The following is a 26,974-nucleotide window of genomic DNA, read 5'->3' on the forward strand; positions in this document are numbered from 1 at the left end:
CCTAGCAAGGCAGCTTTTGTCTTGGCTCCAGAGAAATAACCATTGGAGTAGTTAGGGTGCCTTGGTCTGGACTTCCAGCCACATCTAAGAATTTGGCTGGTGAGTGAGAGTTGACCAGACTAGAAAAGACTCACCTGGGAGGCCAATATTAACTAGCCTCAGGAGGCATAATTTAACTCATTTTGCAGGACTGGTCAGTAAAAACCTGGGAACATGGAGGTTCAGGGAGCTTCCTGATTGATGAGAACATTTGCTCTTGGAAGGGCATTATGTCCCTTGGAAAATGAAAGCCTCATGTTGGGAGCCCTCCCAGACTTCACCTGATGCACTTCTTCACTTGTATTCTTTTCAGTTATAATAACTCTGTAACAATAAGTATGGTATTCTCTCTGTGAATTCTGAGAGTCATTCCAGTGAATTATAGAACCCAAAGAGGCAGTAGCAACCAACAGGTCAGAAAAATAAGGGTACAGTGTGGATTCTCAAGGTTGTGGCTGGCATCCTGAAAGGGTAGTGGGAAACCAGCCCCAGATGTGTGGCCAGCAGGTCAGAAGGTTGAGGTGTTTTGTGGACTTCCCAAGCTTGTGGTTGGTGTCTACCTATTTGGCAGTCTGAAGAAGCATCCTTTTAATTTGTGATCTCTGACCTAGTTCTGGGTGTAAGTGTCAGAGAGAGAGTGAGTGCCAGAAGGGCTGTTGGTGATAAGAATGGAGAAGTAGGAATATGAGAGTTGGATCTATCTCCATATTAGGGGGACTGGATTCCTGCTGATTATTATCACACACTGATTCACATGCACAAAGGTTGAAGACAAAGAGATCCTGGTGTCAAATCAGCACCTAAGCATTTGTAATCATAAATATGCATGTGTGTGTAAGCCTATGAGTGTGTGTGTGGGGATGTGTGGCATGCATCATTAGACAGGAAGGTTACATGAAAGAGTTGGAAAGGTCCTGTGAGACAACTTTAGGTTTCCAGCATTTGGAATTTCCTATGGCCTTACAGATTCTGAGAGCAGTTTCTCTTTTATCTTTCTTAAACTAAATTTTTTACCTAGGATTTTAAAATCAAGATTTAACTATGCCTAAAAACATACGTTTTCTTTTTCATTTACTTCTGCCCAATTTAAACAAGGAAATATACAATAAAATCTACTTGGAGTAAAGGGAGATGGAAAAATATAATTATGTAAATCAGAACTTGCCCAGACAATTTTACCAAACTTACATTCTTGGAAACTTGACCATTATGTTTTAAATTAAACTCCAAGTCTTGCCTAATAGTGTCCCTTATCATTGGAACCCAATGAATATGCCTAGTCTTCTAGATATGTCTCGGAGTGAAATATAAGATTGGCATAAATAATAGAACATTCCTAAAGTATGATATTTTTCTTTAGTAGTATGTAAATCAGTATCAAATCAACCAGGTAAAAGATAACATAAGTGACCTCAAATAACATAAAGGTATACAATAGCCAACACAAATGACATTCTCCATACTGTACCTCCAAGATAATCATAAGCTGGAGTGTGCGTTCTGTATCTTCTTCCTCTTCTTCTAGGTCGTACGATATGGTAAATGTCAATTGTCCTCCAACTGCTGTGAGCTAGAAGAGAGAAGATGCATAGTTATTAGAGGATAGAAGACGGTATTTCAACTGGATTTTACTTATTATTCTAAAATAAGTTTATTGTTCCAGAGGATGGCATTTGGAAGAAACAGAAATAACTAGAGTACAGAGTTGAAATGATAGACATTTCTTTAGGAGTAACCTTTTTATGAACCTTACCCATCAGCTGTAAGCCTGACACAAATATAAATTCATGTATTATTTCCCCCAGTACTGCAGACTTGCTGAAATAAGTTAAGCTCCTGGAAACGAAACACGGCCTCTCCTGTCATTTCCCTAGTCTACAGTTTGAGTTTTACAAACAGAGTAGGATCTTTGTCAAAATTGGGAGATTTCTACCCATCCCTGAGGGTCACTGATTTTCTGTGGACCTGCATGCTTTCAAAAAAGACATCACTCCATTTGACAGGCACTTTACATAGACCATAAGGTACGTGGGGACATATTGTCAGTTAAATAAAAATAAAAAGGTAGCAGTAACTTTTATATTCTGATAAAATTTAATCAAAACTGCCAAAGAAGGTATACTTCCTTCCCCTGTACACTCAAACAAACTTAGTTTGAATGAATGTTGTTATCTCCTTTTCAGTAAGCAAATATTTTCCTTCTAAAATGCATGCCAAACATCATGCAATGTATGCTTGAGGTATACATACTTTGTCATTGACACTAATCTTGAAGAAAAATAAATTGGAAAACAAGATCATTTATAGGACAGGAATCAAAATTAGGGCTGTGAGTGACAGATTCAATGCAAACGGTGCTGTCCTTTTTTTTTTTTTTAATTCCACTCCAACACTATAAATAAAGACATTCATAAAACAAAGATGATGGTTTGTATTCTGTTTCCTGCATGCTGACATGCAGAGACCCAGCTTCACATCAGTTGGCTCTCTTTGTCCTTTCACGGCAGACCCTGACCAGAAAGCAATTCCTGGCAATGCACTGGATGGATGAAGAGGAACCCTAATTCCTCTCAGAGTTGTTCCGTGGGGAATGGCACCCAGTCTACTGTGGCTTATTAAACAGGATTTTTAAATTGCAGCTCTGCAATGCCTTCTAAGAGCTCATTACATGGATCTCTATAAGGAACTAAAACTCAGAAAACTTTTATTCCCCTGCTCCACTGAGAAATGGCCCTACTCTAATGTCTTTTTATATATAAAATAATAAATATCAGCCTGGACTATAGCATTTGGCATTATTGTGAGTAATGAGGGGTGAACCTATGTAAAAGGTTTTTGGTTCTATTAAGATAAGCATCCAAAATTTCACGTAGCATGCTTGTTCAAATCAGCTATATGTTTTTTCAGTAAGACAAGTCTTGAAAGTTCAGAGAGAATGTTTTACATATCTTAAAGGGGACTGAACTATTTAGAATTTTCTAAATTAATAAAAATGTTTAGGGAGAAGTAGGGACTGAGTTAGAGAAGGACATTGAGAATAGGTCTGTAGCATTCCAAAAATTTTGCATTGCCAAAGATATTTTGGCTATTTAAAATGTGGATGACATGTTATTTTTCTGGAATTATATTTCCAATAAAAGAAAGGAAAACATCGACTTCAATTAATTCTTAATTTCTTAAATTAATTTTAAAAATCACTATGTCATTGTTGCTGTGTTGTGCGTCATCCAGTGGATTCTGACTCATAGAACTGCCCTAGGCTATAATCTTTACAGGAGCAGATCAGCGGATCTTTCTTCCCTCAGAGCCGCTGGTGTATTAAAACCACCAACCTTTAGTTAGCATTCCAGCTGTTAACCATTGCACCACCCGACCCATTGTCCTCGAGTTGATTCCAACTCTTAATGACCCCATAGGGTTTCTGAGGCTGTACATCTCTGTGGAAGTGGACAGCCACATCTTTCTCCTGTGGAGCTGCTGGTGGTTTCAAACCGCTGACCTTTCGGTTAGCAGTCAATCGCTTTAACCACTCTGCCACCAGGGCTCCTTAAAAAAATTACCACATGTACCTAAATATAAGGAAATTTGAATTAAAGGTGCTATCCCAGTTTACCAATAAAAAGAATAAAAGTATGTATAATTTAAATATTTAAACTTTTAAGACTATAAATGAAATAAAAAAATGTTCACTTCTAAAATTTGTTTTGGTAATGTATTAACCAAATACATGCCTGTTTATAATAGGTATAAAAGCACACAGCATATAAAGTAATATTATATGGAAAAGGAAAGAGAGGTAGAAATTGGGGAAAAATGAACAAATATATAGAGAGAACAAGAGTCTTATGTGGGTCAATGATAATTTAAAAAAAAAAACAAAACAAAAAACATGAACAAGGGAGTAGAATTAATTCAACCCAGTCTCCTGAGAGCTAATAATACTGATGATGATGAATTACTTTTTTTACTCCCACATTTCATGAAAAAGATTTTTTCCAACTCTTTCATAAATATTTGACATTCATTCTTTGGCATCATTGGAACCATCATTTGATTGCTTTATTTACCTGAGTAAATCAATTTTACGCCCAACCAAGTTATGTAAAAAAAAGGACCATTTTAAAAATATGTATGATTTTGTTGGAGCCTTGGTGGCACAATGGTCAAGAACTTGGCTGCTAACCAAAAGGTTGGCAGTTTGAATCCACAAGCCGCTCCTTGGAGGCAGATCTACTCTGTCCTATTTTTAAAATGTGCATGATTCTGTTATCTGATCTTTCATTCCCAAATCACAATTATCCATGTATATAATATTAGGATTATAGTCTTTTGCATTCGTCCTAAAGGTGTATATTTATGAGCAGCTCTACATAACTACTTAGTTACTTAAGTGATTTCTAAAAACAGTTGCTTAAGATATTCTGCAATTTAGAGGTCCCTAGGAATAATTACTTATTCTGTTTAATTCCTTTGCTTCATTTTTCCTTCAACTCCATAAAGTAATCTCTTTATAATCAATAAAATCAAGCATTCCATGATACTTTCAGCTAACATTTCTTCCCCAAAGAGAACATCCTATAATATGAAAGACTTTGTAACAAGTTGATTATAAAACAACACCTTTTTTCTGAGGGATATTAAGTTTTTTGGGGTAGAAGTGTTTGATTATATTCAGGGTATAAATTTTCCCATCCTGTAGCTTTAGGTGAAGAACTATCTGCCTTTCTTCCATCTAACTACTCCTCCATATTCCAGACACCATCTTTACTTGACTCCTCGATATCCTTGTTTCCCCACTGTCCCATATCTCCTTCCATGTCCCAATCTTTCCTCTCTCCATCAAACCAAATGTGCACAGGGATGTCAATTATCAATTGACTTTACTGTCTCCTCTAGCTATTATTTATGATTAGTTATTCATCTCACTGTCAAATTTTGAGACATGAGTATTATGTTTTATTTCTGTCTAGTCACCTTTTCCTATTTTATCTCCTGCAGCCTGTCTTTCACCTTTCTCACTCCATTAAAAAGTGTTTCTAGAAAGGTCATTTATAAGCCCTATCTAGCAACCACTAATGACCCTTTTGTTTAGTTTTATTCTTAATCGTTACGTGACATATGATACTACTTACAACTCTTGTCTCGTCTCCCTTGTCTTCTATTACACTGAAATTTCCTGATACTACTCCTCCTGTCGTGGTCATATAGACGTGACCACGTCTTGTTTATATATATACAAAGCCCTGGTGGGGCAGTGGTTTAAGCATTTGACTGCTAACCAAAAGACTGGCAGTTCAAATCTACCAGCCGCTCCTTTGAAACCCTATGGGGCAGTTCTACTCTGTCCTATAGGGTCACTATGAGTCAGAATAGATATATATAATACATATATATTTTTCTGCCTTTCTATGCTCAGTGTTTGGATGTCTCTAAGGCTCTGTTCTCAGTCTTTTTTTAGTACCCATTCATATTGACTTTTTTAGAAAACTCATTGCTCTCTCATGGATTCAACTACATTTACAATTGGTTCTTCAATCTGCATCTTCAGTCCTATCCTCTGTCCCCTAGTGAGTATTTGTGTAATAATGTCTCCAACACTCAACACGCCCAAAATTAACTTCATTATCTGGAACTTCCCAGATCCCAAACTTGATCTCTTTCCTAACTTCAATGACTGAGTCAAGCCAATTGCTTTCTCTATTTTAAATTGGAAAACTTAGGTTCAGTGTAATATTGTATTCACTTTATCCCTTATATCAGATTTGTTACTCAATCCTAATCTCTTGCAATGTTTTTTGTCTAACTTTCCGTTCTCATTGCCACATCAAACTTACTAGGTGCTCTTAAAGCATCTGTTTATTTCTCTGCCTTCAGTGTTCTTCTTGGGAAAAGCTTCATTAACTATTACTTGCATTTTTGCACTTTCTTAATGTGGAACCTCCAATAACTCTGGGCTATGTAACATTATTCAAGTTTCTATGTGGTTGCAATACCCTCCAGGATCTAACTAGGCCCATGTTTACAAACTGTACAGAGGTGCCCCAGATAGCTGTAAGAAACTCACATAGGTACCGTGCAATATTTTAAATGTTTAAAGGACACAGTAATACTAGATATTTGATGGACACTGCAAGAACAACTCGCTCAAGGTTGTTCACAAATTTAACATTAGATAATGCTACATTTCTTTTAATGGTGTTCTCAAAATTTTGAGCGATGTTTTTGTTTACTTGTACTTTTGGTCATATAATATCTTTGTTAAGCAGGATTTTCAGTGGTTGCTGTGATAAAAAGCAAGTATTGCACGAAACTCAAGGTAGAACAGGAAATAAACGTAATGGCATCCAACCTGATTCTAAGATTTGAGAAGGTGTATGCTGTCCAACAGGTAAAAGATCTCATTAGTAAGTAATTGTGGCTATTTAAGAAGGAAATAAAATATTATTTTGTCTTTAAATTTATACTTACATACATTATTTTTTCAAATGGTTACTAGGTTGTTAGAAAATAAATATTTGTTAATTTGTTTGGCCCTAATTACTTAATAAATGTACTGTTGGACATTTCTTTTGGTCCAGGAGGCACTGTGGAAAAATTAAGGAGAAACTAAAGTACCATAAGGAGCTCTGGTGCCTCAGTGGTTAAGAGCTTGGCTGTGAACCAAAAGGTCAGCAGTTTGAATCCACCAGCTGCTCCTTGGAAACCCTATGGGGCAGTTTTACTCTGCCCTATAGGGTCGCTATGCGTCGGAATCAACTAGATGGCAGTGGGTTTTTTTGAGTCAAGTACTGTAAACTGAGAAAGTTTGGAAACCTACTTTCTGGGCTCTCTTAATATCTATTATTTTTGCTACTTATATTTGCATAAAGTAATTTTTCTGCTGGAATTTTCATGCCTACAATTGTCCAACCATTCCAACCTTGCTTTTCCTTTCTTTGCCTGGCTTATATCTCTCAAGTCAGAAGACTGCAGAAAAAGATTTTTAAGTGATATCCCCAAAATCTATTGAAGTCAGTGGCAACCAATGAAAAATTTGGATTCTAACAACACGTAGCATGCTATTGGTAAGTTATGCATCCAGTGAATGATTTTAATTTTTGACAATCTTGCACCTTGTAGACACAATTATTAATTTTATTTCTGAAACTTTCAAATTAGTCCATTTCGGGGAAAATTTTGATTTCTGTAATTTTACAGAGCGTTGTATGCACAGCCAATAGAACATTCTGTATCCTCCTGCTTTGTAGGAACTAAACTGTTATCTTTTACTGGATAGAGGAATACAGTTTTTCACAGGTAGAAGGAAGTAGAATTTTAGTTCACACTGGGCAATCTTTATATTTACTGGGTGGATTGGCTATATTTACCAGAGATAAAGGTTGTATCTCTTTTTGATAAAAAGAGGAAATGAATTTAGTGAAAGTAGCCCATTCCATAAGGGTCCCAAAAGACTGACATTTTGCCTCTTTATCCATATCTATTAAGAGAAATTCTCTGCACAGAGATTCTGAGATCAAATTGAGAAGGCACTGCAAGGATAGGAAACAGCACCCATCCATTCTTGGAGATGGTTCTGGTGCCGGGCCCTTCAGTTTCCTGATCCTCAAATTCACCCCACTAACAAAAGAACCACACAAGTAGCTGTTTCCCATGAGCACCTGTTTTAATTCTACCTTCACAGGAAAGGTAGAACAGATTGTTTGCAAGTAACATTATAGTTACTATGCAATATATAACCTAATGTCACACATAATAATGTAGTATGCATGCAGAACATGGCATTAAAGATTTAATGAGGCAGGAAAGTTTTCCCTCAAGAGTGGAAAAGACTAAAGGTAATTCATAAAACTAAGCTTTACAAAACTGTTCGGTATTAGGCTACTTGTGTTCATACCTCTTTTTTTCCCCCCAATCTCAAGAAATATGAATTGTGGGGTGAAGGGTGGGTGTGCTATTGAGGATAATATATCTGGAGGGGAAATGTTTTTTATAAGTAAGCCTAGAATATTTGGTTCTCTGATTTTGTCAGATTATCATCATTCTTACTCTCCTAAATGGGGTGTAAATCCTAATATTTGCTTTTGCTTACCAGCACAAATGTTTCAGGAAGAATACACTAAAATCAAATGAAAAAAACTTTGTAATACTAAGCAGGATAAATCAAACTTATCTGTCGATTTCAATTTAGTATCACAAACAGGGCATGCAATTCTTCTTTCTAGATTCCAAAGCCCCAGAGTCTTAGACTCTGAAAAGGGACCTCACCCACGGAAGTGTTTATTAATGCATCTATTCATAGACCTCTCTTTTAACATTGAAACAATATTCCACGTTTGGCTTTGTTATGCTCTATCATACATTTATAACACAGATATAGGAGCTTGATAATTATTAAATAGAACAGATGCAAGGGATACTGAACTGAAGTACACACAAAATTTACATGGGAGGTCTTACAATTACATTGTCTTTAAGGCATAAAAAATGGACTAGGAGTTGTGAGTGATGAGCAGAGACAATGAATTTTGAAAATTTGGTTTGGAAGGCAAGAGACCAGGCTATGTAGTCCAGAGGATACAAAGATGAAAATCTTGAGGAAGTATCCTGCCTGCCTTCTTGCCTGCCTTCAATCCTCCCTTCCTTCTTTCTTTTCTTTCTGCCTGCTTTTCCTGCCTTCTTTCCTTTCCTTTATCTATGTCCTCCTTTTCTTTCTTCTTTTCTTAGGTAGCCACAGCACAGTTTTGATAGTATTTATTTTAAATGACAATAACGATGTCCTTTTCACATGTGCGACTATTAGAACTGGCTTGGGGAAAGGTCTGAGTTTGGAATTTTTTCTTGCTGGATGTAGCCACTACGATTAGTCAAGATAATTTTGCAATCTTCCATATTTGGTGTCATCTAAACTCCATAAGTATTCAAAGTAGTCATGACAATTAAGAATGTGACAGGGTCAAGGACAGAGTTCTGTGGCAGCTCATGAGAGATTCCCTGACTGTTAACACTGAATGACTGATCAGTGTCCTTGCAGCCCAGTCCTTAAACTGCTCACAGAACTCCTCAACCATATTCATTCTTCCCACATTTCACTATAACTCTCCAAATTCTCACAACCTGCCCCCTATTGAATAATTATACACAATGCTTCTTGTTAGTAATGACAAAGAATATTCATTTTAGTGTGTTGATTGACAGAGAGAAAAAAGTAATTGTGAGAAGCAATATCTTGAGGAATTGATGGACTAATATGAGTTCCCCATAAACTGTTGTTAACTTAATTGTTATTCACTTGAATAAAGTTAATCTATCTTTAGCATAAGATTTCTGTGTAATGAAGTGGAGCCAAATTATATTGTTTCTGTTAGGTGCCACCGAGTCAGTTGTGACTCACAGTGACCTCATGCACAACAGAACAAAACACTGCCCAGTCCTGCGCCATCCTCACAATCGTTGCTATATTTGAGCCCATTGCCGCAGCCACTGTGCCAATTCATCTCATTAAGAGTCTTCCTCTTTTTCGTTGCTGACCCTCTACTTTCCCAAGCGTGATGTCCATCTCCAGGGACTGCTCCCTCCTGATAACATGTCCAAAGCATGTGAGGCAAAGTCTTGCCATCATTGCTTCTAAGGATCATTCTGGCTGTACTTTCAAGACAAATTTGTTCACTCTTCTGGCAGTCCATAGTATATTTAATATTCTTCACCAACACCATAATTCAAGTGTATTAATTCTTCTTCAGTCTTCCTTTTTTATTGTCCTACTTTTGTATGCATATGAGGTGACAGAAAATACCATGGTTTGGGTCAGGCCCACCTTAGTCCTCAAAATGACAACTTTGCTTTTTAACTCTTTAAAGAGGTCTTTTGCAGCAGATTTGCCCAATGCAATGCACTGTTTGATTTCTTGACTGCTGCTTTCATGAGCATTGATTGGAAAATGGAATCCTTGACAACTTCAATATTTTCTCCATTTATCATGATGTTGTTTATTGGTCCAGTTGTGAGGATTTTTGTTTTCTTTATGTTAAACTGTAATCTATACTGAAGGCTGTATCCTTTGATCTTCATCAATAAGTGCTTCAAGTTCTCTTTACTTTCAGCAAGCAAGGCAGTGTCATCTGCACATCACTGGTTGTTAATGAGTCTTCTTCCAATCCTGATGACACATTGTTGTTCGTATAGTCCAGCTTCTTGGATTATTTGCTCGGCATAATAAACTGAATCAAAGTATGGTGAAAGGATACAACTCTGACACACACCTTTCCTGACTTTAAACCATGCAATATTCCCTTCTTTTGTTTGAATGACTGTCTCTTGGTCTACGCACAGACTCTGCGTGAGTACAATTAAATGTTTTTAAAATTCCAGAAGTCAAATTGTACCCTCTTTATAGTCAGTTATGGCAATGGGTTTGGTTTGGTTTTTTATACTCAATTATGATTCAAAGCAAATGGAATTGTAAGGATTTGATCAGTTAATAATGTTTTTTGGTTGCAGTTGAAAACCAAAGAATTAGTGATTCTCATGTAACAGGAAGTCAAGAGGAAGAAAGACTAAATTTTAAAGTACAACGAATTCCTTTTTTTTTTTTTTCTATTTCACGTATCTTCTATAAACATTTAAATCTGTTTTGGGGCACAGAAAAATATAAATACCCTGTCATAGATTGAATTATATCTCCCAAAAATACGTGTATCAATTTGGCTAGGCCATGATTCCCAGTATTGTGTGATTGTCCACCATTTTGTCATCTGATGTGGTTTACCTATGTGCTGTAAATCCTATCTCTATGATGTTGATGAGACGGGATTAGCAGCAGTTATATTAATGAGGCAGGGCTCAGTCTACACGACTGGACTGTGTCTTGAGCCAATCTCTTTAGAGATATAAAAGAGAGAAGTCAGCACAGACATGGGGACCTCATATCACCAAGAAAGCAGCACCGGGGGCATAGTGCATCCTTTGGACCCAGGGTTCCTGCACTGAGAAGCTCCTCGATCAGGGAAAGATTGATGACAAGGACCTTCACCCAGAGCCAACAAGAGAGAAAGCCTTACCCTGGAGCTGGCACCCTGAATTAGGACTTCTAGCTTCCTAGACTGTCAGAAAATAAAATTCTCTTTGTTAAAGCCATCCACTTGCGGTATTTCTGTTATAGCGTAACTAGATAACCAAGACATACCCTATGAATAGATTTGCGTAATACTTCATAGAGATGATGAAACACAAGAAAGAGTATATTCTATACAATAAATTAGTATTGAATGTTTCCTGTAAGTTTTTTGGCTTAGAGAACTACTCGCTGCTTTGTGACATACACTGATCAAGTACTGAGTTGAAACAGTACCCTATCAACAGATGTGAATAAATGGTAGCAGCCAAATTCTTCTCTGAACTGCTTTGTGTTATCAGGCCCAGACTCTAAAACAGGGTCTTCACAACAGCTGTTTGTCTTCTGTTTATTTCCTCATGTTTGGATAGTACTCTTGCTATGGGCTGAATTAATTTTTGTGTGAATACTCATTATAACAGAAATATGTATGGAATTCATAATTAAGCATTCATCTAATCAAATAAACCATAAATTATGATTTTACATATAAAAAGTTGTTTTTTTTAATGAGTAGAGTTTAAATTTTTTTTCAAAACAAAATGGTAAGAAAATGGAAAACTGTATTTTCCATGATATACAACATAGATGCTGATTAAAATAACAGGACAGATTTTAATCCAAGCTCCATTAAGTTAAAGAGAAACAGATTTCCTATTTTCACATAAATACCAAGGGTATAAAAACAAAGTATACAGTCCTTATGAAAAATATATGAGAATACTGCAAAAAAGAGATATAAGCATTTGCTATTTTCTATTTGAATGAGAATTTTAGTTAACTTTTCTCTCACTGTTGAAGGGTATTTACTACCTTGGATAGTATGTGGCTACTGTACAGCTCTTTTCCTCTTTATTGTAAAGGAGGAACAAGAAGTAGAAAACAAGTTCTTATCTTGCCCATATGTAATCCTCAATGCAGCAACACAAAGTATGGCCTGAAATGTTGTATGTTTAAAATGAGCTCAATTAATTTCATGTTACATAATTCAGATAGAAGGTATTTTGAATATCAATTTATTTCCCACAAAAGCAGAAGCCTAAACACCAGAATTTTAGACTACTGTTCTAATTTTATGCTTAATGTTATTGATCTATCACTATTCCCTTTTTTCTTGTCACTCATTTGTGAACTCTGCAGGTGATTCTTCATGACAGCATTAGGAGTTGATTGTGAATTTTAGAAGATAGAATTCTCAAAGGTGCAAGGGAAATGAAGTCACACCTCAGAGAGGAATCAATAGGCTAATAAAACACATTCCGATGCCTTCCTCCAGAATGAACAGGCAAAGAGTTGTGTTAGTTACCTAACATAACTTGTCTATTAATATAGGAGGCATTTATAAATCACTCCCCTCCTCTCCCATTCTGGGAAAGATCAAGCCCATTCCTGGAAAATTTCCAGCTCTGGTTTTGGATTCTGGTTCTGCTTTTAAGTGCTGTATGACTCTTGGAAAAGTTATTTATGCTTTCAGATCCTCAGTTAACTTTCACTAAAATAAGCTGAATTACATACACTGAATTACAAATTTATGAGGATGAAATAAGAATATACTCATAAAACACTCCTCACCTGGTATCTAGACCATAGTATGTGTTCAACAAATGCTGTCAGTCACACAGTTTTAATGAGGAGAGTTTTCAAAATCAAAATACTGTAAACATTTGACATTAAAAAACTAATGACAATATTTATTCCATGATCTTAAATGCACTTTAAAATCTTAGTGCTTCTTGGACAGAGCATAGTAATGACAAGTTTCAGAACTTATTCATGTTTTTGTTTCCCTATAGTACTTTACATAAGCATCTTACAGACAGTACACCTGCATAAATATTTGCTGAATTTTAATCGACCTCAAAACCATGTATCATCTATATATATATATATATATATGGCATAAAAAAACTGGGACAAATTTGTTCTACGCCTATGAGGTACCTTGCAGTTGTTTTTAAAATATGTCTTTATTGGTTTCTCTATTCTTCTTTTTATCAGTCCTGAGCACAGATCAAAGGAGATATATCTGTTTCAGCTTTTTGGTGATTCAAGCATACTATGGGAGCTTACTGTACTGCTGACTGGCAAACCACAAATGAATTTGTTTTAAAATAAAGAACTTTAGTATTTGGGAAGTCTGATCTGCAGTTGAAGGGGAAAAATCAATATTTAAGTCATTTAGACATTTACACACATAAATCAACTGTACTGAGTTACTTTTCATCAGCTTCTATGTGCTAGGATCATAGTATAAATTCAAGCACCCACTAATAGATATTTTATAAGTCATAAATACATTTTCAGTATGTTCTGATATATTGGCAAACTCAATTCACTCTCTGCGTTAAGAAGACACCCAGTGTACATATTATAGCAGGCAATGATTCAACTGTAATCTTCACTAGTCAGAACACATCCAGAGCATCATGATCAATTCTTGACACCACCATTTAAGAGAGCAGTTGACAAACTGAAGTTCATCCAAAGAGGTGTGACCAGGATGTTGATGGCTCTAAAAGCCAAACAAGAGGTTTGGGAAGGAAATGGGAGTATTAAGCCTTAAAAAGAAAAGATTAAAGGCAAACATGATTGTTTTCTTCAAACATTTCAAGGTCTTATAATAGGAAGAAAACTTGCTCTGCTCATAGGGCAGAAATAAAATCTATGTAAGGAAGTATCAGGATGGTATTTTTTGATCCTGAGTAAGAATTAACTTTTAATATCGAAAATTGTTGAAAATGGAATGAACTAGCTCCTAGGGTATCCATATCCCTGAAGATGTATGAACAGAGGTCCATCAGTTTGGGGCAATGGATAAGGATTTCCCACATCTGCTGAGAGGTTGGACTAGATGATCTCACTGGGAAACTCACAATGCCAGGATGCTAAGTTTTACAGCTAATTTATTAATGGTTATATAAATATTAAAGTTAATCTTCTGCAGTTTCTACTGTTGTTGCTAGGTGGTGTCAAGTCAGCTAAGATTCCTAGTGACCTTATGTATAACAGAAGGAAACAATGCCCATTCCTGCGCCATTCTCTCAATCATTACTAATGTTTGAGCCTATTGTTGCAGACACCGTTTCAATCCATCTCATTGAATGTCTCTTGCTTTTTCATTGATCCTCTACTTTACTAAGCATGATGTCTTTCTCCAGCAATTGATCAGTATCATTGCAACAAATCAGTATGATCTGAATTTCTTAAGTTAAAAAATGAAAACATAAACCATTTCTTTAAAAGATACAGGTAACATAAAAAATATGGTAGGTCTCCAAACTTAATGGAATTCAATTACTCAGTCAGATATAATCAGAGCTAACATTTGCATGGAACTTAAAATTTAAAAAGTACTCACAGTCATTTTATTTAACTTACAAAGATCTGTTTATGTCGTTTGTTGTTGTTATCACTATGATTTATAGAGGAGCAGATTGAAGCTCTAAGAGGCTAAATTGTTCAAGGCTCCCTATTAATTTAGCAATGTTGAGATGCATCCTTGATTTATGTTTACCTTTTAAACCATTTCTCCTCAACACACAAATATGCATACACAGACATACACACACAAAAATACACACTCAAACATTCTCACATATGCATGTGTCTGTAACGCAAAGATCACATGCTTCATAATAAAACTGACCCAATCTAATCTTAGTCCATCTATTTACTGTGAGACCTTAGGTAAATTAATTTAACTCTGAAGCATAGATTACTTTTTGTCTAAAAAGGAATGAAAATACCATTGCAGTGTTACTCACAATAGCAAAAAATGGAAACAACCTAAGTGTCCTCAACAGATGAATGGATAAACAAACTATGGTACAATTAGATGAGTTAATATATGTAAAGCCACAACTGCAGAGTGACTGGTATTTTAGGTTAAATGTTACCACCATCATTATCATTGTTATTATGTCTATTACAAATCCCTATTAACAGACAGAAGGCTGTTTTCAATCTTTTTTCTTCTACAAACATTGTTACAATGAATAAGCATGTGCATAGCTATAGCCACTATATGCAAGTATAACTACATGATGGGTTTCTGGAGGTGGAAGTGCTGTGTCAAAATGTATACTCATTTGTAATTTTGATTTATATTGCCAAATTGATCCCATATATTTTATACACTGTATCACTAATGCATGAGAGTACTTGTTTCCCTAATCCCCTCACCAATAGAGTATGAGGCAGTCATCCAACAGAACAAGGGGATACTGTGTGGTTTAAGTCAGGAAAAGTGTGTGTCAGGGTTGTATCCTTTCACCACACTTATTCGATTGGTATGCTGAGCAAATAATCCAAGAACTGGACTATATGAAGACAAACAGGGCATCAGGACTGGAGGAAGACTCATTAACAACCTGTGATATGCAGATGACAAAAGCTTGCTTGCTAAAAGTGAAAAGGACTTGAAGCACTTACTGATAATGATCAAAGACTACAGCCTTCAGTATGGATTACACCTCAACATAAAGAAAACAAAAATCCTCACAAGTGGACCAATAAGCAACATCATGATAAACAAAAGACTGAAGTTGTTAAGGATTTCATTTTACTTGGATCCACAATCAACACCCATGGAAGCAGCAGCCAAGAAATCAAAAAAACTCATTGCATTGGGCAAATCTGCTGCAAAAGACCTCTTTAAAGTGTTAAAAGGCAAAGAAGTCACTTTAAGGACTAAGGTTTACCTGACCCAAGCCATGGTGTTTTCAACTGCCTCATATGCATGTAAAAGCTGGACAATGAATAAGGAAGTCCTAAGAAGAATTGATACCTTTGAATTATGGTGTTGGCGAAGAATATTGAATATACCATGGACTGCCAAAAGACTGAACAAATCTGTCTTGGAAGAAGTATAGCCAGCATGCTCCTTAGAAGCAAGGATGGTGAGACTTTAACTCACATACTTTGGACATGTTGTCAGGAGGGATCAGTCCCTGAGAAGGACATTGTGCTTGGCAAAGTAGAGGAAGATCCTCAACGGGATAGATTTACACCGTGGCTGCAACAATAGGCTCAAGTATAACAATGATCATGAGGATGGAGCAGGACCCAGCAGTGTTTCATTCTGCTGTACATAGGGTCACTATGAGTCACAGCCAACTCAACATCACCTACCAACAACAACAATTTATACTTAAATTTATTTTCTAAGATGAAATGACTCAAATAAAAAGAATCAGCATTGCTATCTAGATATCTGAGTGAAGTGAAATATTTGTGGTTTCAGCATCTGCAAAATGTCACTCGTAACTCATCAGAAAGAGTGTTTTTAATAAAGGGTTCTAACATGTATTCAGAGAGGTTTCTGGGACAGAGACACTCTAGGAAATACATTAAAAAGAAAGTCAGGAGATGTGAGTGTTAGCCAGCTGTCTCAGACCAGCTGTGTAACTTCAAAAGTATTTGTTTTTTTAAGGACAAAACCAAAAAGAAAATGTAGAATATGTCAGTTTGGGTATTTCATGGAAGTATGACTTCGAAAACATTATTTACCTTTAATGAGCCTTAAAATCATCATCTCTTCTGAGCAAATTTCAATAATTTTCCTAAATACTTCAATGTATTGTTCTAAGTTTCATATGAAATAATATTAAACATATTTTGGAGACTACACATATGTAGACTTTTATTTTTTGACACCTTTAGTTCTAAAATTCCCTAACTTAAACAGCAATAGAAATGCGATGTGTATCAGACCATACTGCTTCAATTAAGTGTTCAAGAAATTCTCTAACATGCAGAAACCATTGCTTTAACATATATATAATATACAGCATTTCAGATTTGCCTTCACTTTGTACCTTCTTTATTTTCAGCACATAAATCATTGGAATAAAGTAGCCTCACCAGAGTCTGCAAATTTCATCACACATATATTATAGATAAGTCAGTCTGTGGACTTTCTAGCTAAAAGAAAAAGAAAGAAAGGAAACTTTAACTGAAGTTTGAAAGTAAAGAAGAGTATTTCTTACAAGACATATGAGAAGGTTTGTAATTTTTTTTTCTACTAAATCCTCCAATTCCCATAAACTGTAGGTACCTTTTAGAACAAAGGGAGTACAAACAGTGTTCTTACTATTTTCTAAGGAAACAGAGTTCCTGCCATACAAAGGCAGACAGGCCCTCAGGACACTACAAAGTTCCTGCTAAGAGTTCATAGTGGGGCATGAAAGCAGTCCTATCAATCACTATGAAACACACACTTTCTCACACTCTCACGGGGGTGCAAATATTTATGCAGCTTTGGACACTTACTTTCCTCCCACCAGCACAGTAAATGCATACTTTTTGGGAAGAGGTACAGCTTTATGTATTCTGTGAACTTTAATATATTGCATTGGATTTTGTAGTATGTACTTTATTTTAAATATTATTTTTAAAGTTTTTTTTTTTTTAATTTCAGTTGTTTCCCTTTCTTCTCAGTCAGAATATCCCTCTCACACAGCCTAGCTATTTCTCTGTTTAAAAGAAGGCATGTTAATTTAACACCATAAATACCAAATCGCAATCTCAAGGTCATAGCCAATAGCTTTTATGTCCCATTGATTTTCAGGCTCTTCATCATTTTTTCTAACTGTGATACAGTTTAGAGCTTGGTACGTGGAAAAACATGGGATCCATGTTATTAGTTAAAATAGAATGCTATCTCCAGCTACTAATGACTAACATAAAAATATTTCCAATTAAGCGTGCATTTCCCCATATACTTTGTAAATAGTAACAGCAAAACCAGTGTTTCCTAATTCAAAGCTCCATAAGCTTCCTGGTCCATTTAACAGCAACTTCTCCTCCAAATGAGGGAGAAGAAAGGAAACATCTCTTTGAGTTAATCCACACTAACTGCTAAAACACAGAAATACTAACTTTTATCTCTTTCCCAAATCAAATCAATTAGGCCACTCGTGCAATTCTTAGAAGTGACTGATTTAATTTTACAAACTTATTTATTGTATTTTTATTTCTAATTTACACTTGCTTCATTATTCCATAGTCAGAGAATGGTACTGGAATATTTTCTGGTTTTAGAATTTTTGAAAAGTGTGTGTGAATGCATGCGTTAGTATGGCCTGCCACAACCCTGGTTTTTAAAATAGTCCATAGGTATAGGCCCTGTTTATGAATATAAAATTAACAGAACTCTATTCAACTTTTTTGCATAATTTTTTATCTTCCATATGTCTTATTTGCTGATTTTTTTAATTCTCTCTCTGTACTTTTCAAAGATTTAGTCATGAGTTTAAGCCTATCACTATTATAATGGTTTGCTTGCATATCAACAATAAAGTACTGAAGAAAGTATTGAAGTAGTAAAGTAATAAAATACTGAAGAATAAATGTATGCTATATTATCATAGGTTTTAACTATAATAAGAAAATGCTGGGGAAAACTAATGATATGAATAGTTTCATAGCTAAACTCAAATCAGAAACACATCTAATTAGCAGGTAATTCTAACAAAATATACTAAGAAGAAAAAATTTCCTTCCTATAAAATCATGTAATTTATTCAAATTAATAAATTAAGAATAAAATAATTAAACAATATAAGATAAACTGGGAATTCTACTAATTCTAGAAAAGAGATTAACTCTGGCAATATACTTTAAATTGACTAATAAAAGTTTCAATACGAGAGAGAAAAGAACACCTAAGCAAAGTATTCTTTATGCAAGGTAAGTTACATAATAAATTTTTAGCAAATTAATGCCATAATAGACATTTTTAGAGTTACATTATATTTAGCTAATGAGAACTGAAGAAATGTTAATGTGTATCATAATCATTAGGCAAGCACATACATCATATTATTAACTTTTTCTAATATCTTATTTTATACATCTGACATTCAAGAAAATTTGATTATTTTTCTAGACCAAATAAAATTCTGTTATAGTTTTAGTTATTATTAGGTAATTCAATAAGCATATTTTAATCTATGCCTTGGTTTTAAACTTGGGCGTATACAAAGCAAGTATACATTTAAGAGTATAGCAAAGAGAAATGATGTATTTCTATCTTGGTGCAATTCACAAAAATCTTTCTTTTTTTATTCTTTCAAGGCAGAAAGACAGAAGAGCTTGGTGGCTGTTTCAAGTGATGGAAGAGGTGACAATATTCCTTGGGAAAACAAAGTTTGCTTTTTTGGAAAGGTGCTGATCACACACAGCAAGTGAAGCATGAAAGCAGGAACACCAAGGGTCTTTGAGTCATCTTATTAGAGCCCATTGGCTCCTTGCCAAGGCTTGGTAAAAACAAAACAAATCTGTGATATTCTAGTAACATAATAATTGGTAACAACCAATTCTTTTTGTCTACAAACTCTGTACATTGAAATACTTAATATTTATTTTGTAGCAGTTAGGTTAGTTCTAAGCTTTTTGGTTCCTGGATATGTCTCGTTTATCATTCAAGTCAATGTGAACAGTCATGCTCAAATAGACCAACTAGTTCTTGTAAAAGTTTGAATTGTGAAGTTATCTTCTTTAACATTTCAGAAATATGTTTAACATTTCATATCCAATTCTTTTGAATCACATTTTAATGCCTAAAATAGAATAAAAATCAGATTAACATAAATCACTGCATATCATTCATTCAAAGTCAGTGGCCTCAATTTGTAATAGGTTACTCAAATGAACTTGGTTGAGTCCATTGACAAATTTTTCTTTAATTATCTAGTTTCATTTAAAAAAAAAAAAAAGAGTAGATTATCAGTTTTATGTCCCCTACCAAGGTGGTTTATCAGCTGAATATTTAAAACATCATCCCCGTAATTAAATTTTCCAAATAGTATAAATAGTACATACACAATTAACAATGAACAAATTTACTTTGACTTATTTGTATTAATTAGGCTTAATTCAAAAAATGTAGTTTTGATTTCGCAGTTGTTCATAAAATGTATCTCCCCAAATAAACATTTTGTTGCTTTAAGAAAGTTTACTTATTCAATTTAAACTGTTTTTATGCTAATGGTTTCTTATTACAAAAAAAAAAACCCTACAATATAACATGTGTATGGGAGAAGAAATATTATTATTACATTCTTTTTCAACATATCTTTTGCTTTTGTTATATTTGTAACATCCTGACTCTGTGATATAAGTAAATTACTCAGAAAAATCGCAAAACCAAGTGCCCTCTGAGAGGCTTCTACATAATACAAACAACTAAACTGGAAGAACTATTATGATGAATGTAGTCACTGTTTGGGTTTTCATGTGTATGTGTGACATTAGGTAGCCATCACTTAAAATGGTTGACTATTTGGACATGTATACTCCTCATTAATTACTTGAGGCTTGTCTAACTGTAAACATAATATTTTTACATAATGCACATATCCCCAGGCCTCACAAACCTATGGATATAAATGAAGTCTCACTGACACTGATGTCCAGTAAGGTGCCCTTACATCTCCAAAGCAAATCTATTCTGGCTAGTCATCAAGACGTCTTTTCAATGTTCAGTAGTCGCTTCACTTAGTGGGAACCCAGCTCCATCCACAGTTGCCTTTAACCCTCCAAGTATCAACCTACTCTTGTTAGAGCTAGGGGAAAATAGGCCTTTCCTCCATCCTGTGTCACAATTTTTCTTAACGTTTTTTACCAAAATATCTCCTCCATTTTCGGTCCTCCACCTTTTTCTCTACTGAGAGGAAGCTTCAAATTAGCTTTTCAGGCTCTCAGAGAAAGAGGGGGGAAGTTCGCAAATATCATGACATCTTCTCCACTAATGTTTTTCATTCCATTATTTCCTTCCAGTTTTGTACACAAAATACCTCCCATCCCCTTCTGTTCAAAGAGGAAAGCATCCATATTATGATATTAATTTTCTATCAAGGCCATAAAACATTACCTAAAACTTACCAGCTTAAAGCAAAACACATTCATGATCTCATAGTTCTGTAGTTTAGAAGTCTTACATGGGTCTCACTGAGCTAAAATCAAGTCCATAGGACTCTGTTCCTTTCTGGAGGATCTAGAGGAAAATCTGTTTGCTCATTCAGGCTGTTGCAGATCCTTGTGGTTACAGACATGAAGTCCTTATTTCTTTGCTGGTTATCCCTTAGGGCCCATTCCTAAATTCTAACCCATATTCCTAAACCCATATTCCTTTGGCTTGTGGCTCTCCTCCATTTTCAAAGTCAGCAATGATGGGTCAAGTTTCTTTCATGCTTCAAATCTCTCCTGCCTCTTCTTCCATTGCCACTCATGTCTGATCCCCTCTCCTGTCTTCTTCCATTTTTAAGGACTCATGTTTAGATTGGGCCCACCTGGATAAACCAGGATACTCTCTTCATCTCAAAGTCCCTAACCATAATCACCTTAGCAAAGTCTCCTTTGCTATATATGGTAACATACTTACAGGCTCTGGGGATGGAATATGAACATTTTAGGGGGCGTCATTATTCAGACTACACTTCAACCAATATAAAGAAATTCCTGAATGAGTCATTAGCCACTAGTTCTGAAAACAGACCCAGAATTCCAATTTGGGATCAGTTGCTGTGATTAAACTTTTGAAATACTAAAGTCAAAACATTTGGGGAAGGGTAGGTATGGAGAAAGAAATAAGAACTTGCATGTATAGATTTTTTTCTAAGACACAGAACGGCTGCACAGTTTTCAGAGAGATATAGGAGTTACCAGATTAAATCGTAACGCTCAGAAAAGAAAAGCTTACATTGAAAATTCTGACAAGCTTTTAACAACAGGACTGTAGCCCTAGCAGACACTTCTATAAAAAGAGCATACACTTTCCTCTATCTATCCAATGGCATTTTGCTGAATTTCAAGTTGGAAGAAATTGAGATCTCCTTAGAATACAAATCATGTCTAAAGTAAGTGCTAAACCCCGAACTAAATTCAATAAAACTTTAAGTAACTTTTCTAAGCCTCGCATATATAGACAATAGACACAAATTATGATCATATTGTACATATGCTGTTCAATGATAATTCTCTGCCAAACAAGGAAATGTCTTCTTTAAATAGACAGCTATATTTTTCAGGTTACTGAGTGGAAAGGAAGGAATATTGTATGATGCAGTATTAATCAAGGGAACCAAAGTGACCACTATTATTTCTAGACAATTTTTTGCAATGCATCTGAACTCTGTATATATTTTGTTGATGTGGGCAGTGTGGTTAAAAGCTTGGCTGCTAACCAAAAGTTCATCAGTTCGAATCCACCAGCCACTCCTTGGAAACCCTTTGGGGCAGTTCTCTGTACTATAGGATTTCTATGAGTCAGAATCAACTCAAAGGTAACTGGTATATATGTGTATATGTACTTACATATTATATATATGCTACAGTATTAATATACTATTATTTATTAAAACCTAAGCAAAGATAAATATTTAAAAGTAACAAATGAAATAAGCACTATTTAAAAATATGTAACTTAAATTATTGATATAAAACCATTTTTACTCTTAATATATTACTGTCTTTTTTTTTAGAAAGAGCAATGCAATTGAATATTCACTTCCATTTTTGAGAATATTAGTTTAATACTTAGTGATATTACTAAGTACTGAAATTCGAAGTTCTGTTTCTAGATACAGTTTATTTTGATTCTCAGAATTACTGATTTTACACCTGACAAGAAATACCAGAAAAGGAAAAAAAAAAAAACAGGTCCCAATATAAGAATTGAATCATTGTTTGAGCATACTAAATTATGATACTCATTTTTCAATACTCTTCACCAATTATCCTGAGATTCTTATTGAAATTTGGCTAATAAATGTCCTGATGTTAATTGCTTGTACTTGAAAACTATTTGGAAAACTGTGTCATTTTAATATTTTTAATAAAAAAGGTTCAAAGCTCTCTGGAAACTTTGTGTTCAGAAGATTTTAAAAATTAGTTTAGATAATTCTGTTCTCTAGTTCCAAATGTGCAGAACAAAAGTACTTGTGGTTGATAGTTTCACACTAATTTCAGCTACAAAATCATAAAATGATGGAAGCTTTCTGAACAACTGTTTTTGAAATAGTTTCTCCATAAGAAAAGCTGCTTTTGCAAGGCATTTAATTTCTCACTCATTAACCAACTTCTTGTCATGCTTAAGGTTGTCATTACTTTCACCTCATTTTGTGACTAGGATAAAACTCTTAATAGGAGTAGTGGTAAGAGCTAGTATTTTTCTTATTCTATGTTTGTACTTCAATTGTCAATAGTATCTACACTACACCCACATATTTATTTTGTGAGGCTTTATTTAGCAAACAACTAAGTGATAAAATCCATAAATCAATTTAGCTGGCCAAAAATATTGGCCAGTATTTCATAATATGTTACAAGCTAAAAATAAGTAGGTCAACACTGTAATCCATACCACATTGTAAATGCTTATATTTCCTTCATATGGTGGTTAATTTTAGGTGTTAATTAGGTTAGGCTATGCTGCCCAGTTTGGTAAAATACTAGTCTAGTTGCTGTTACAAAGTAATTACATTTGATTAAATCAACTGGCCACAAGTAAAGCAGATTACCTGCCATAATGTAGGCAGACCCCAAATAGTTGAAGACCTCAAGAGGCAAAAGGGAGTTTCCCTAGAGTGTGTTCTGCCTCCAGACTATAAATAGACATTTTTCCAAAACACTCTTACTCTTCTCGTCACTTGACCAATGGATTTTGAGATGCAAGTACACAGGAGTCTTCAGCCTGTCACCTGACCTATGGATTTAGGACTTCCGAGTGCCTTGAGATAAATCAATCTCTCCCTCCCTCCCATTCTCTCTCTCTCTCTCTCTATATATATATATGTATACATATGTATACATATATGTATATATATCTATACAGATACATGATACAGATACATGTATTACTTGTTCTGATTCTCTGAAGAATCTGACCAAGGCACACAACAACCAAGTGAGTAGGCTAGTGTCAATCCACACACTGAACATGAGAAAAGCCTTCATAGTCTTTCTTATTTTTTAGATTCAATAAAATAGGTATATGGAAGTTCTAATATTTGTCCCCCAAAAGCACTCCTATGAATCATGTATATCCTGGGTGCTTGGAGACTGCTGACTAAGTGTATCTTTTTAGGTCCATATATTTTGACAAATATGCTTTTGGGGATTATTAGGATTGAAACACAAACTCATAAAACTAGCATACTATTAAAGATTCTTGGAGGGATAAAAAAATTGGCAAATATCTACTATTTGTTGTTGTCAGTTGTTGTCGAGTAGATTCTGACTCACGAAGATCCTATGTGTGCAGAGTACGCTCCAGAGAGTTCTTAAGACTGTGCCCTTTCGGAAGCAGATTACCAGGCCTGACTTCTGAGGTGCCTCTGGGTTGGTTTGAATTGCCAACCTTTCAGCTCTTAGTTGAGTACTTACCTGTTTGCGTTACTCAGGGACTTCTAAATATCTACTATACAGAGATACTTTTATCAATATACTACTATTCAGATATATTAGTTTTTGAGGTCTTACATAGGAATTTTTAATAACAAATGATAACTCCTGCTTAATAAACATGATTACAGTATTAAGTATATATATCTAAATTTAAGCAGCTAAAAATGAACACATTTTCTTTCCATGTATTACTTTACTCAACATAAATTTTAGAAAATGAACAACACTGAGGTGTGTTAGAAGCTTAAACTCATCATTTTTCCAATTTAAGTGCTTTCTAAACTTGGATCAGAGCCCTGCTGGCACAGTGGTTAAGTGTTGAACTGCTAACCGAAAGGTCGGCAGTTTGAATCCACTAGCTGCTCCTTGGAAGCCAAGTGGGGCAGTTCTACTCTGTCCTATTGGGTTGCTTTGAGTTGGAATCGACTTGACAGCAGTGGGTTTGGTTTTTTTGGGTTTTATATTTGGATCACCATACTTTTCTCATTTATTCTATCTATGACTAGATGATAATTTTATAATGGTAAGGATCTCTTAATTATATTCAATTTTCAGAAATTACATAATTGCATTAGGCATTTAATAAGTGTTATTGAAAAATGAGAAAATCATCATCATTAACTTAGAGCTTATTGTTATTTTATATTGTTTACATCCAGTTTACATTTTTTCAGAATATTAACAACTAAATATGCTTTAACCAGTTTTCAAGAAAACACTTCATATCTGTATGTTGAAGGATGTCAGATTTATATGAATTTAACTGAACACAACAAACACTTGTTGAATACCTATTATTTGTAAGGCCGAATGTAGAGTCAGGGTCACCCACAAGATGAATGAAATATTATTCCTTCCATCAAGGAGTTTAAACTCTACAAGAGGAGATTCGCTGTGCACAAATGACTCTAATTCATGATAAAATAGGAGTTATAACTGGAATACTATTATTATATTCATAATAATACACTTATATTTTTATATCATAAGAGTTTAATTGCAATGCCATCTGTGGTAAAAGCAAGGCTAATCTTAATGTCATCATGTGATAAACTATGAATTTGGGGATATCATCGAATCTATTAGGTATTGCCTATCTTGATCTAGCTTACAATTTATACTTCAGCTCTTTAAGCCTTAATTCATTACCAACAGGTCCTGCATTTACATGGAAAACATGTCATGAATTCTGTCTTAGTTACTTAGTGCTGCCATAGCAGAAATACGACAAGTGTGTGGCTTTACTAAATTTATTTTCTCACAGTTTAGGAGGCTAGAAGTTTGAATTCAGGGTGCTTACTGTAGGGAAAGGTCCTTGTCTCTTTTCAGCTCCTGCTCCTCGGTTCTTTGGCGATCTTCATGTGGTGTGGCTTCTGCCGTCTCCTGTCTCTGCTTGTTTCTCTGTGCCTAACCTGCTCATTTTACAGCTCAAAGGGGATTGCCTTAAAACACACCCTACACTGATATGGCCTCATGAACATAATAAAACTCTATTGCCAATGGGACTACGTTCACAAGTATAGGGGTTAGGATTTACAACACATATTTTTGAGGAACACAATTCAATTCATAACAGCCCCTAAGGCAAAGAAGATTCAGGGTTTCTGATATCTGAAGAACACTGGATTCTGGGGAATTCTGATGATGTGAGTCAAGAGCTTTTGGCTTTGGGAAGGTGCTGGTTGGCCTACATGTGGCAATTATCTACTCCTCTGGCAAAGAGAGATACTTCTTGACCCTACTAGGTTGACATGTAGTCTGCTGATATATATCACAAACTATTCGCTACTGGCTACCAGCCCCAGTTATTTTTTTTTCAGGAACTTTTGGAAACATTTTGTGAAACTTCACAAGGTCCCTTTGCATCTGAGCTTCAGAACTAAATCTTTAAGATATGGATGTTGAACTGCTCCAAGTCTCACTGGTATCACTAAGGGGATACAGGGAGTGTGGACTGTACTGGGTGAAATTGTCAGAGGGGTTAATATAAAAATGAATGTCTATAAAATTTTTTGTGCAGTGTTTCAGCAGATATTTCTTATTTCTTTTTAATTTTTTTTTTTTTAATTGTACTTCAGGTGAAGGCTTACAGAACAAATAGTTTCTCATAAAACAGTAGTACACATATTGTTTTAAGACATTGGTTAACAACCCCACAACATGTCAACCCTCTAACTTCTCAACCTTTTTTTTGGTGAAAATACACATAGCCAAAGATATACCATTTCAAAAATTTCTACATGCACAGTTCACTGACATTGACTATGCCCTTCCGATTGTGCTGTTATTCTCGCTTAAGATGAAGGCTAACAGAACAAAATAGTTTCTCATTTAACAATTACTACAAATGTTGCCCTATGACAATGGTTAACAATCTCACAACACATCAACAATATCCTTACTCAACCTTGGGTTCCC

General features: G+C 35.1%; 1 protein-coding gene across 1 annotated transcript in view; it reads right to left on the reverse strand.

Annotated features, from left to right (window-relative positions):
• Positions 1–26,974, reverse strand: part of LAMA2 (laminin subunit alpha 2) — a gene marked incomplete at its 5' end in the record, with an annotated part of 457,095 nt that overhangs the window by 292,895 nt on the left and 137,226 nt on the right. Inside the window, one exon of the mRNA XM_012554936.2 lies at positions 1,508–1,609. Coding sequence (XP_012410390.1) covers positions 1,508–1,609 — 102 coding nt within the window. The remainder of the gene's footprint in view (positions 1–1,507; positions 1,610–26,974) is intronic.

Source organism: Trichechus manatus, unplaced genomic scaffold, assembly GCF_000243295.1.
Source record: "Trichechus manatus latirostris isolate Lorelei unplaced genomic scaffold, TriManLat1.0 scaffold00002, whole genome shotgun sequence".
NCBI lineage: Eukaryota > Metazoa > Chordata > Mammalia > Sirenia > Trichechidae > Trichechus > Trichechus manatus.